This window comes from Pungitius pungitius, chromosome 2, assembly GCF_949316345.1.
Source record: "Pungitius pungitius chromosome 2, fPunPun2.1, whole genome shotgun sequence".
Lineage (NCBI taxonomy): Eukaryota > Metazoa > Chordata > Actinopteri > Perciformes > Gasterosteidae > Pungitius > Pungitius pungitius.
This window is the reverse complement of record NC_084901.1, coordinates 9218652-9232473: the sequence shown is the minus strand read 5'-3', so window position 1 is coordinate 9232473 and position 13822 is coordinate 9218652. Positions and strand designations below refer to the sequence as shown.

The following is a 13822-nucleotide window of genomic DNA, read 5'->3' as shown; positions in this document are numbered from 1 at the left end:
AAAACAAGGTTCCCACCTCCTGCAGTGGGGAACGGAGCCAAGCTAATCAAACCAAAACATGAGGTACAAGACAATCAACAGGCTTTTGATAGCTTTGACTGTTAAACAGGAAGTAGTAGCCCGTACAGAATAATGAGACGAGCTGTAGCAGAGCGGTGTCTGTCTGTGTATCACCGTGCTTGTCAGTCGGGGGGGGGGGGGGGGGGGGGGGGGGTTGCAAACACGCCACAGCAGCACACAATTAAACGAAACATAAATATCTTGCTGTGCTTAAGCAAGCCATTAATCAGATTTAAATAGAGCGAAGGAGCCCTTTGTGATTAACGAGGTGAGACTCGCTGCTAATTACTGTTTCCCTCTCCTCTTGTAATTAGGTCGCAGTGTTGAATGGGGATGAACGAACCCTCATCCCCACGCTCATCCCGCAACACACACCCTGCAATGGTGCTGTCGTTCTGTTTTGGATTGCTGTAGGTCACATGAGTGCGTGTCTTCTGGTCTGTCATCACGGAAGGAGAAATACAGCTTTCATATAACATGGTCCAATCAGAGATCACAGGCGGGAAAGGCACACACGGCCCCCCCGTACCCTGCTTCATCATCATCAAGTTCTTCGTTATTTCTGTACCATGCAGCATTATCAAGGCGACATGAATGAAACGCTAACCACAAATGTACCAGTAACGCTCAGTTAACTATCAGTAAAGAGGCCAGCAGGAAAGAATCTAACATTGCGCACCAATTCCAGGAATGGAACATTTTGAACAGGAATATAATTGTAATAATAAACTAATTATTGGAGGTAGAGCTGCTTTAATACAGTTTTATAATTAGTTAATGTTTGGATTTTGGAAAATTCCCATTGATTTTAAGGCCAGGACTGTTTGTTCATCTCAGAAAATTGCAGATAATACAATCCATTAGTTGAAGCCCATGCAATTTTATTACAGTGAAGCTACCATTACATTTACCAAATAACCAAGTATTTTGTCTTTTAAAGCATTTTTAAAAATCTTCCCTTGCAATTATCATCATCATTTTTACATGTGTAACTAAGGAATAGTGCCTTGCCACTGTTTACTGGTTTCACTGTAATTATTATTATGAAACCCAGAGAAGTTGGGTACAGTCTCTACTGAGGTTTAACTCAGCCAAAGAGATTGTTCTGCCTGCAGAAAAACGAGACCAATGAGATTGTTCTGCCTGCCTGAGACGTTTGTTGCTAAATTCCAACTCCACCGGGATTTTGCCTTATGAATTTGGGGAAATGACAACTGTGATGGATGTGCATCACCAGCTTTGTCAGCACTTCTGCCGGTCCTCAGACGCTCACTACCGACAGGCTTACATCCCAACTCCCAGTCTCACACACATGCACGTGCGCACACACACACACACATACCCAAACAAAAACACAAGTGTAATGCATTACTACACACTTACACCAATTGTCTTCTCTTGGAAGTGGCAGCTATGACCTTTTTATGGGAAATGAAAATAAGTGGAGGCGGAGAACCGCCGATATTGGATTCTGCTGTTAATTAATGTGTGTATTATCCGGGTGGATGAAGCCAGGGGGAGGAAGCTAATTGAATTACAGTCAGCGAGTTGGATAAGGCACTGTTGTAATTGTTGGACTGTGTAAGGCAGCGCTCACATTAAGGACAAGAAAGGCAGGGCTGATTTGCTTCTGGAGAATAGTGAGAAATTACTATTACTTGTTTGTCTGTTTGTTTGTTTGGTGGTTTTTATAATTTAACCCTTTGACTCTAAACATGATGATGGACTCCTTATTTACTTTACACAAACTACTTATATTTACACAAACTACTTATATTTACAAACAGCTTATATTTTATTATAGTTTTATTCTATTTTTATCTCATTTGCACTATGTTGTCTTTATTGTACTGTCTTCATGCACCTTCCGCCAAGACAATTTCCATGTATGTACAACATACAATGGCAATAAACGTTTCCTGATTCCTGATTCCTGATCCCCGCTGTAACTCGGTCCAGGGCTCAATGTCGCCAACGCTACTTCAATCAGGAGAGACTCACATTTATTACACCTGTATAACATTGGACTCCATCCTAAACCAGGATAATCAAGGGGCTGTGATGCCCAAGTTGCCCCCCCCCCCCCTCCATGCGTCCAGTGGTCATGGTGGTGGTGGTGAAGAAGGGAGTTGATGAAAACCGAGGATGAGTGAAGAATGCCTGATACCTGCTGGAGGTGCCTCGGGTGGAAGAGGCTCAGATCCGGTTTTGACACCTGACAGCAACAATGGAGAGAACTCTTTTAAAGGTTGGACAGCAACTATATGATTGGTTGAGAGACACAGCGCCGCCTCTGGTTGGTTGTATACAATCTCGGCTGATCGCCTAATGATGGGAGACCAGCTGAGGCAAACAGAAATTACACGTGGCATAAAGGGACTTTTCCCTCCTTGAACTATCGTTTAAGCTCCATTTAAGACTATTTCAACACGTTTTGTTGTTGAATGAAGAGGTTGGATACAATTGGCATAAATTGACGGCTTTTGTTTTAACTATAGAAATGTGTAAGTAAGAATTAATATCACAAATGCAGTGAGCTTTCTTCCCGGTTTTGTGGCCTTTATGAATGCAAATTTCTATCTGCAGTGTATGCTGCCATCTTTTGGTCACCTGTAGTACACATTCTCAACAGAATTACACAGATCTTTCCCATACATGCTTTCACAGATTCCAATGTGAGGATTGTAGATACCAGGATCTGTTTAGATTCTAAGCAACTTTAGCCATAAAATGCGGGATTGACTCCAGCCCCCCCCCCCCCTCCCAGGATATAAAAGGTATACAGTTTTGTTAATTTTAACACTTTTTTTATCAAATAGCACACAACCTGGAGAAAAACAAAACTGGAGAGCATCATGTTCATCAAAAAAGACTTGACAGATGGGATGTCCAAACACATACCATGTTAATTATTTAAGGTGCCCTCACTTCTAAAGATTCCCATGATGCTCCTGAGGTGGTTTATTTCATAGATGTCAGATAAGCCCCCCAAAAAACCTACCCAGATTTCAAATCTTTTAGTAAATGAAGGACAGATAGAAGAGACTGACGGGTAAATATACTTTATTTTTCAAAGTATGTTTACAGTATTGAAAATGTATTTATTTCACCTATTAGCCAAGGCAACTTCACTTTAATCCAACTTTTAGAAAATAAAAGAACTCCCTATGTACATTCATTCACATTTCATAACAAGCAAAGATTTTATTACATGTGCTTACTGTACATATAAACAAATGCTAAAGTGTCCAATGAAATTAATGAGCATATTTCTGTACAACGTTAACCAGTAGTGAAAGTCCCTATCAGGAAATGGAGCGTATAGGAAATATTTCAGCAGTACAATTATCATTGTAAAGATTCCGGTGGCAGTCAAATTGGTGTGTGTAAATGTATGGTGTATCTGACACGGTCGGGTACAAATCAAGACACCCAACTGAAAACAATCTTTCATATATATATATATATGCTTCAATAGAAGATCTTCACCTACAGTACCCTTTTCAAATTCGTTTTAGGCCTGCCACAAACTACTCATTAATTCAGCCATCTGAATCTACCAGAATGAAAGCCAAGCAATTCTAAATTTAACAGGAGGGAATTCATGAGCTTTGACCTTCAAACCTGAATGGACAAAAATAAGACTGGCAGAGCCTAAGAAAACAACACATGGACAATCCAGTCTGGTCAGTAATGGCCTCGTCACAGCGCTTTGCAAACCTTTTACAGCAACGTGCGCCTGGGAAAAAAACTGCATGAGCTGCAAACCAATTTGGAGTAAATAAGAAAACCTGTTTGGACAGTTTACTTAATAGTTTCTCATATTATGCCATCTTTGTCCAAGGGCCATCTACCGTTTCGTCAGCAAACATCCACACACTCTCAAAGACCTCAGCCGTTATCACGTAAAGTATAAAAAGTCTATACAACTGTAACTCTTAATCTCCTTGTGCTACATGGAAAATTGGAACAATGCACAAAATGTACAAACACAAAACTGATGTCAGCACTTTGGTGTAGGCCAGTTAAAGTAACACCGAGATGGGTTTTTTTAGAAGGCCTCCTAAAGCGCATTTAAAAAACACACAAAGACAGTTACTGGCAGCTACCATTACTTCTTTCCTTCAACAGGTGGCGCTCTTGCTCTTTAGGTCCCACTAACCGCTCACATGCATTACACTGTTTGGAACTAAACGCAGATGTGCGTAACCAACCTGCTCCACTTTCTTTTTCCAAAAACTCCACTTTTCAACAGACCTTTTAACATGGGGTGCTTAACATGACGAATGCAAACAGTGGCTCAGCGATCCGAAAGTCGACAAGGTGAAATCATGGGTAAAATCAGCTTTCCCTCATTAGGACTTAACAGCACTGTTTTGTAATAGTAAAGAGGATTCTCAAAAGTCACTCGACTCTTGAGAAGACAAGAAAATGGTTTGGTTCTCGTTTAGCACAGCGCGTCTCACAGAGCATGTCACAGTGAATGAAGACCTCTGCCAATCAAACCTACCATGTGAACCACAAGCAAATGTCCTATCTGGCATTATGAAGATGGAATGTCCAAAGTACAGTGAGACGCACTGTGACGCAAACAATGACTGCGCCGTTTTTTAAGGGTGAAAACAAGAGTCACAAGGCAGATCACGAGTACTCTTTGTGATTGGGCTCAGCTCAGACTACGGAACAGCACTGGTCTTTCCCCGTTGGCATTATTCTTTCTTCTTTCATCTGCAGCAGACATAGCTGGCTCTGTATTGCTTTCATATTGTTGGAAATTTGGTAGTTAGCTGGTCTTTTTTACCCCATGAAACGCGGGACAGGCAATCCGATTAGTGTTTAGGCCACTTGTCAGTCCTGTAGGCGGTTGCTATGTGTTGGTTACGAATAAGCGGACATTCCTCCTCCGTCTTATTCCTAGCGATGAGACCCAAGAAAAGCAGCTGACAAACGCGATACGCTGATATCATTTCAATATCTAATAAATATTAGAATAATTTAAACCCCCTCCCCCCTCCCCCCCAAAAAACCCTATTCTGCCATGTGGGTTTCACATCATAGGTTCGAGTCTCTGCTTTACACATTCCATATGACATGGGCTACCTGTTAACAAGGGTGTGTAGTCAGAGGAAGGAAAAGCTTGTGGTCCTTTTAATCTATAAAGATAAGGACATGTAGAGGAGACCTGTAGGCACTGAGCAGGACAGACTCTGAATCTGGCTCTTCCCTACATACACCTCTACAGGGCGCTCCGCATTCTTCATATGAGCCTCAGGAGGTTGGATGGGAGGAAGAGAAAAAAGAAGAGAAGATGGGGCTGTGGGAGGGCTATTATTCGGGTAAGTTCAGCGCGGCCACCTCAAGTTTCATCTTGAAGTACTGGTTGAAGCGCAGGACTGCATATCTGAGACACAGAGAGATAAACATGTCCTCGACATATTAGCTTCATGGAAAGCAGTGCAAAAATATCAGTCTGTTAAGACAGTGTGCAATGAGATGACACAATGATACATACATTCTTCATTTTGTTTATAAAAATAGGCCTTAATAAATTGAATCTGCTTAGCGGAGTTAAACAACTGTCGACAAAGGTTGCTTGCTATTTTATTTTAAGATGGCTACATACCCCAAGAAATCAAAGTCGATGGTGGAGACTTTGGCCTGAATCAGAGCCCAGAGGCCCCAGAAGAAATGAGACGCCTTCACAGAGGGAAAAAGAGAACAGAGGATTAGCATGTACTCACTGTCTAAAATTAAATAAAATCACCCAACCAGACACACTCAAGCATGTACAAAGCCAGCAGAAGCCCAAGGCGACAACAACAAATAACTGACACGGAAACACAATTGCACGTCTTGCTCATCCTCCACACGGCCCTCGTTTTCCTCTTGACATTTAACGAGGCGGCGAGCGGGTGACGAGTTGTCATTACGAGCTCCTCCCACATGGTGGTCGCATCAACGTGCACGTCAAAAACATCCACCCCTTGTGTTCGGAGCAGTTCATGGCCCACATCAAACTGTACACTGTTTAACCCACAGCACTGGATAACTCGGTTTGCTGACCCAGCACCTGGCAACAGGCCTGGAACATCCGGTCAGAACAGACCCCCAGGACGCTTCATGGGCGAGCCAAGTGTTACACATTGACCAGGCAGTACACGTCAAGACAAATTAAGTTTATTGATTAACTATTTAACTGCTGAAAAAAAAAATACAGTGCATATGCTAATCTGATGCATTTTCTTCTAAAAACCTTCCGTTTACCCAGCGTGTGCTATCAGCCGCAGCACATCCAGCACAAGTGTGTGGGCAAACAGAAGTCATAGGGGTGACCACAAGACGGAACTGCAACCGATGACAAGATAAAACTAAAATACGCAGGGCAAGCTTTTTATCCACCAGCACGCTGCCATATGGATATAGGCCTAAATGCAGCCCAACACTAATCCTATATGCAGATATACTCACCAGGGAAAAGCGGTTGACTTGGACATAAAGGATCTCCACCTCTCTATCAGTCACTTGATCCCCTTGGCCTTTGTGCTCCTTATAGGCCTCCAGGTAGGAGCGCAGCCACTGCAGCTGAAAGGCCCTCTGAGGGTAGTGACTATAATCCACCTCATTCAGGCCTGTAACACATCAAGATGCAGGTTTAACACTCGGGGGGCATTTCACTATATTACACACACACACACACACACACACACACACACACACAGCTGTGCAAGTCACACTCACCGGCAAACTCATTGAAATGGTTCCCAATGTCGTAGGCTTGGTAATTGTACCCAGCATACTCGTAGTCAATGAACTTTACATTGCCTGGAGAGAGAAACAGATTTGTTTAGACAGGAGACACAGGAAGCAGGCATTAAATGATTATGTGTTTTCCCTTTGATAACTCAGAATGTCAAGGCTTTTCATTGTTGTACTCTAACTTTCTTCCTGTCTGACTGGTGTGGTTGTCTAGTTAGCCGATCGAAGGGCAAGGAGTAAGAGCTTGCATTTTGAGGAAAGTACACTGTATAGGGAGGCTTGGGCAAAGATTTTGTGATAATGGGAATTAAGACACATTTTTAACTTCAGAGATATTCGTCGTAAAATAACTATTGACATCTACGCATGCACCATCATGCCGTTTAGGATAAATAAATACATCATGTTATGGTTAATGGGAGTTAACACATACTGAAAGTAAAAGCTTTTGTTGTTAGCTAATTGGGGAAGGTTTTAGGACTTTAAATGAATGAAACCAAACAAGAACAAATAGATAGCTTACACATCCTCATGGAGGTTGAGCAGTCAATCTTCAATGAAATCTTAGTAAACTGGATGTATTAGTAAACCAATTATCAGCGCTTTTGTCCAAAGAGTTGCACAATAGGCAGCCGGGATACATTAGCAAAGATGAAAATGTGTGACGCAACACATGGAACGCATACAAAAAAGCTAGGGGGGGGGAAAAAGGAGTACGTCTGGCTCTTCAAAGGATGTTTGTTTTGGATACATGCAGAATAATTAAAAAATGGCCAAGTCAAAGTTTAGTTTTGATGAGGTGGGGGAGGAGGGAAACGGGGCAAGGAAAGCAGGAGTGGGACAAAGGGAGGAAGATTAGTAAAATACAAAGAAGCAGTTAAGTGGTTTGTAGAAAAGTACAGTGAGCTGCCAAAGCAGATGCACAGCAACACACGTTTGATACATTCTCTCTCAGAAGGTTGTATTAGTAGGTAACCTCGAGAGCGATCTAAAACTTATTTTAAAGTTACATTGGTCAATGAATGTACATGTTGAAGTCAATACAAAGTGAACAAATGTTGAAAAAAATAAAATAATTCAAATGAATTCGGGGCATCTAAATCTGAGAGGCCCTTCAAACATTTATATCCTATGTTTGTGTACGAGAGGGGGAATCAAAGAATGGGTTGCTGATTGCATTTGTAGGCCAGTAAAAAAAAAGAAAAAAAAACTGATCTCAAAATGGTGGTGTTGGATCTCAAAATACAAACCCTTACTTTTACAAGCCCAGGTTATTGCAGAAAATAGATATTGACCAGCAAATGTTACTTTCAAGAACAATATGTTCTATGAAATGTGTCCACTCGTAGTCATTTTGGTTTGTTTTGGCTAATTTCCTTGGCTTAACATATGGAATATTAGTTTTTTGAGGTGGTGCTGGACTACATAGAAAGTCACTTTGAGGTGGGTTACCAGCTGACGTGTAGGTCCTAGCGGGACACAACTGAACACCTCCAGGCAGTGGCTATAGCCCCCCCTGTGCAGCAGATGAAAAGGTTGGGGCAAACACATCTTCCACACATGCTCACTCTCACACTGACATATTTGTCTTTTATCCATTCTCGCTCCCACGCAGTGTCGAAAAACATCAGGCCCTGCAGCCAAACTCTCTTTTCTTGCCCCCCTCCCGTCTTGTCAGACATGCGACCTTCCTTCCCTCCTCACAACACACCCCTCCGGTGCTCCCTTCCCATTGGTCCGCTGTGAACCCAATCGCGTGACACCCTTGCAAATGACAGAATCTTTGATAGGCTTCCTGTTGCAGATCGTGTGGCCCATAAGGACCCAGGAAAATGTGTGCAGGTCTCTTTTTCTTTGCAAAGAGCGCAGTACAGTGCGAGAAACTAAAGCAGCCCACGGTGAAGACTGAAAGACACAGTAAAGAGACAAAAAGACTGACGGAAGAGTGATGCAGCACTTGTTTAGCGTCTTTTATCGTTGGAAAACTGAGAAATATTGAGTGTCCTGGACTTCTGTTTTTGCTTTTATCAACAAAAAAAGTGGGGGCTTTTGGCAGACAAGTGGTTACAAGTCAGCAGTTATTGCAGTGAGGTGACAGGAAGCAGTGTGGTGGCTGTTCAGTCTCTTTTCATGCCTAATTTGTTTTTCAAGTCAATAAAAGGCAGTGGTTGGTAGACTGAGCTTGCAACATCGATTTACCAGGGTAAGATATGCATAGGTTGTTGCTTAATTCTCTGTGTACATTCCACTGTGGTTGTCATATGTAGGTGTGCTTATGTTATATTTAGCTTGCCATATTTGGGGAATTAACTATACTTTCTAAACAGAAGTGGACCTCAGCCTTACTTAGTGAAGCTTGAAACATGATTCTGCAAGTCAGTAAATATGCATGGATTTTATGCACTGACTTTTAAATGGCTGTGCAATTGACCAGTACAACTCACTGACTTATTGTTATCATGACCATAAGGACTGATTGGACACATAAAAGCAGGCCAATTCTTCAAACGGTGTGCCACAGATTCAAATGGGAATCTGCAGGTGTGCACCTCTGCTTCTGTGAGCTACAGATGAGCAGAAACTGGTTGGTGTGCTGAGGAAAAGGGGTTTCCCTGCATTTTTTGCAGAGTCCTGTTTCAGCTTCATTGGATAAAGCAGATGATCACTATATTATTGTTTATGTCAACAAATCCCATTGAATAGACCAAAACGTCAAATGTCTTTGTATCTTTTTCAATAGCTTCCGACTCCTCCAGCCTGTGGCTCTCAGCCCCAAGCCGCTTCGTCCCTTCTGAGGACAAACAAAGGGGGTAAGGAACACTACCATCAAAGAAAGGCGTAGCAGTTTCCTCAAACAGCTACACATGAGTTAACGAGCTACATTACTATTAGGTATGGGCTAGGTGGTATTGACTCATAATAATCCACATTGTATGCTCAATGTTGTGTTTTTAATAGATCTTGAACAACAATGGAGCTCTGTGGCCAGGAGCAACACGCTATAATTAGGGTTCGGTGGCACAGGTCACTTCAATTGGTTGGTTTTTTCCATGGGATTTGTTGACAATCAAAATACAAAATACTGCCAGACATATCCTTCCACGTATATGGTCCAGTTGTAATTTTTGATGCTATGGAATGGAAATTGCGCAGTAAGGAGGAGTGACTGTAGCTTTACACCATAGGCATTTGGCTGGTGCTCAGAGTGACTTAAAGCAAGTGCAAACCATTAAAAAAACATTTGTATAATGACCCGCATCGTAAGTAGCCTCACGACTTTCAACGGGGGAAACTGGTGAGCAAGTAGCAATGGAGGGTAATAGATAGGTACAGGGCTCCTACTGCTGCCATGAACTCATCCCGCTTAACCCGAGCAGTGGGCACACTACGCGAGGGCCCTCAAAGCAGACTGTGCGTGAGGTTTGTCTCTCTCCATTGCCTCCCCAGGGCAGGGTGGCGCAGGGCAGCCACAGCCTCGGCTGTCATTCCTAGGAGAGAAAGGCTAGACACAAGGAGCTGTGAGAAGGGCCCCGCCCCTCGCCGTAAACCGACGAGGGGGCTAACAGCTCTTTAACACCTCCCTCCCCCGGCATACATTAAAAAAAAAACACCCCTCTTCGACGTCGCCCCCCCCATTCTTATTTGACCTGATCACTTCAACCAAAATTCCTCTGCTACAAAGACAATGATAAGAACAGTTTCACTGATGACTAGTCTCACTGACCAGAATAATGAAAGTTGCTCAGTGCAAAAGTAAGCTGAGGACAGGTTTCTTGACCTTTATACCATCAAAATAACATTGCTAAAGCACCGAAAACATGTGCTGACAATATAACCAAGACTTGGTATGTGGTATGATGTTATGGCATTGCTTGTTCACGCTGACAACAGTGGTTTACGATCTAATTTGTTAGACACAGAATTAGAATGACGGATCAGACCAATTTTGGAGAAAAACATGTACAACCACATTAGAATCAAGTTTAACTTTTTTTTAAAGTTTGTCAAATTTATTAGAGGCAGTTCAACTTAACTTTGCCTCGCCCTCCAATCTGGATCAAATCAATTTGACTTTAACACAATGTTTGTGCTACGTTTGTCCTGGTTTAAAAAGGATCTCCATCTAGAGCAGAACATCCAAAAAACCGGCTTGTCTTCTCCGTGCGTTCTAATTCCTTGCCTGCCGCCCACTGCAAACACCGGCAATGAGGGAAGCATGTGACGTTGAGGGAGTGCAGTTAATGCCATCCTACCTGAGCGCAGAGACCAATGCAGTTCACACTACAACACAATTCAGCCACACAGTAATGTCTATGACTACACTTCTGCAGTTAATACTCACCTGCCTCCGCATTATAAATTATGTTTTTGCAGAGAAGGTCGTTGTGGCAGAGAACAACTGGGGAGCCCAGCACAGACAGGCTCTGCTGGAGCCACACTAGCTCTTCTCGGAGGCACCGTGAGCTTGGCACCTCCATGCTCAACCTGTGGGGGCAGAGTCAAAGAGTGAGAACACGGTGGACATTATTAGAGTCAAGAAGGGGAACTCAAATGTAAAATGATTTAATTTGTCAGACTATAATGTTTGAATGCACCAAACATGGCCAAGAGAGGGCAAACTGAAAAATAAACAAACCACGAGAGCTGGCTTCAATTATTGTGATGTGTTTTTACATTCAACATAAAATCCTATGATGCTTCAACATCTTCAACATGGCCTCACCTGGCGTTGCGCTCTGGGTCCTTGAAGTACTTGGGGATGAGAGCAAAGTATTTGCCCAACTTCAGCCACATGTCAGACTGGGGTACCCAGCCATTGTGGGCATGTATGGCATGGTACTTGGCCAGCTGCCTGGCAATGAGACTGCAAAGTTGTAAAGACAGAAAATAGTTTGAATTAGAACCAGCCGCAATATGTGAATAACGCTCTAAATAAACTAAACTTCCACCCCAACAGAGTTATTATCATAAATTCCTGCCATCTCGCTAAATTCTACCACAAATAGTACATTTTGTGAAGGGCCACGATTACGTGGTGATCCTCGGGTTGGTAAGGACAGGTGACAAGACTCTATGTTGAATAAAAAGGAAATGTAGTTTTACCTGAACACAGGTTTGCTGCGAATGTGCTCGGGCTCCAGTGCAGTTCCTTGCAGAAATTCATAGCAAAGTCCATTGTTGAAGGTGCAGTATAGGTGTGGAGCACAGCGGTTTGCATGTAGTACTCTAAAACTTTTTACTTCATTCTCCCGGTCAACCAACAGTTCAGTTTTGTTGCCATAAATACGGACCAGGACGACATCCTGCATGACGGCACCCACGTAGCACCCCAGCAGCTTATTGGTGATCCCATCGGTAAAAAACTGCAATCGAGGAAAGAGTGGAGAACAGAGGAATCAGGCAAGAAATCCAAACATATCCGGTGCTTAAGAAATCTAGCTTGACGCCTTCGGTTGGACCATCCTCCTCTTGATCCCTTAGAAGTACAGTGAAAATCTGTATTATTTTAAGTATTGCAATTGTTATAAGAGGAATCTAGCGAGCTACACAAAGACCGAGCAAAGGAATGAATGGAGCATTCAAAAAACCTGCCCTGTCTGGGTTGATTTAAGCAGGGGATTTTTGCAGAGCCAAGCGGCTATCAACATACCAGGCCTAATTGCTCACTCAATAAGGCATGGACTGAGAAAAACGGGTCGGGAATTGTGTTTGGCATGAGGAAGCAACGCCAAGCATTTGCTGAGTTGCCACTTTGCTCTCCTTGATGAATATAGGCAGGTGTGGAGGAGCATGTGACCAGCTGCGATCCTCAGTGTTTACCAAATAGGAGCCACACCCCCGCAGCCGAGTTAATGGAAAAATACAAATACCTCCCTATCTGGGTGCATGCATGCAGCACACATGGGTTCAATGTTGAGCCGATGTCTCTCGATTCAGGGCACGCACTGTTCAATCTCAGTTCCCTTCTCTACCTTTTTTTAAAGTATCCGACGGTGGCAGACGATTATTTGCTGCATTTGTCATCGGCGTCTCTTCCTGACGACGACAACAACATATGGTGTAGACTCAATACAGTGTCACGCCTCTCCGCCCTCATACCAGAAACTAGGCTGAATCTGGGCGAAGCAGGAGGACGGTCGTGGGTTAACAAGCAAAGTTAAATATCCCTCCACCTTAAGGCGAAATGGCAGAATCGTGCCCTACTTGAAAAGGGGATCGAAGCCAACGAGGCGCGCGGGTAACGCTAGTTGCGGTTTAAGCGGCTGCGCCACAAGCAGGAAGAAACTCCCAAGTCCGACCGTGAGCTGAAGTGACGCAGACGCTATTCGCGAAGGCAAACCGCTAGCGGACAAACGACCGCAGTATTTCGGTAACATTAGCTGTTTAACGTTAGACGCAATAATTATTTAATAGCGAAATTGATCTTGGGATTTCAGCTGCTGGCGTGTCACGCTGACAGCTGAGTGACGTTATAAAAGCTGTTAGCGTTTTTCATTCGCTCAGAAATTAATGTCGGTATCAGATCATTTGGTTTTTTTTTTTTTCACGAGACCACGTTGCTAGGCTAGAGCGGTTTTCGCATACGACATTTAAGATAACGCCACATACGAGCTATGTAGCGACATGTCACACCAAATAGACTAAAGAGAGGATGTTTGAAATGAAATAAAAAGCACCTTCAGTTTGACCTCGGATGGCTTCCAATTTGGTCTCAGCTCCTTGATCAGCCTCAGTGCACCGGATCTGTAGTCGCTTTCGTCAACTGTTACGTCTATTTTGGGCACGGCGGGAGCCTCGTCCGGTACGTGAATGTAGTTGGCCATTCTAAATCTTTATTTCTTGGAATATCTCAAACCTTCGTGATATTGTGCTGCTCGCTGGGCCCAAATGCGCAATGTATGAAAATACGTGACGAGTGGCACATATATAATCCCGGAATAGCGTACTCAGTCTGCGGAAACGCCTCTCAAAAAATCCCTCCCACCAAAAAGAAAAAGCTCCCAGA

At 43.2% G+C, this 13822-nt stretch overlaps 1 protein-coding gene across 1 annotated transcript; it reads right to left on the bottom strand.

Annotated features, from left to right (window-relative positions):
• Nucleotides 1–3106: 3106 nt before the first annotated feature.
• On the bottom strand, nucleotides 3107–13822 carry etnk1 (ethanolamine kinase 1). Its single transcript, XM_037462219.2, has 8 exons — nucleotides 13494–13822; nucleotides 11920–12179; nucleotides 11540–11680; nucleotides 11159–11301; nucleotides 6799–6882; nucleotides 6529–6689; nucleotides 5684–5757; nucleotides 3107–5461 (listed from the first exon to the last, which is right to left on the bottom strand). Exons 1-8 carry the CDS (start codon nucleotides 13638–13640, stop codon nucleotides 5389–5391), a joined length of 1083 nt encoding a protein of 360 aa, XP_037318116.2. The 5' UTR covers nucleotides 13641–13822; the 3' UTR covers nucleotides 3107–5388.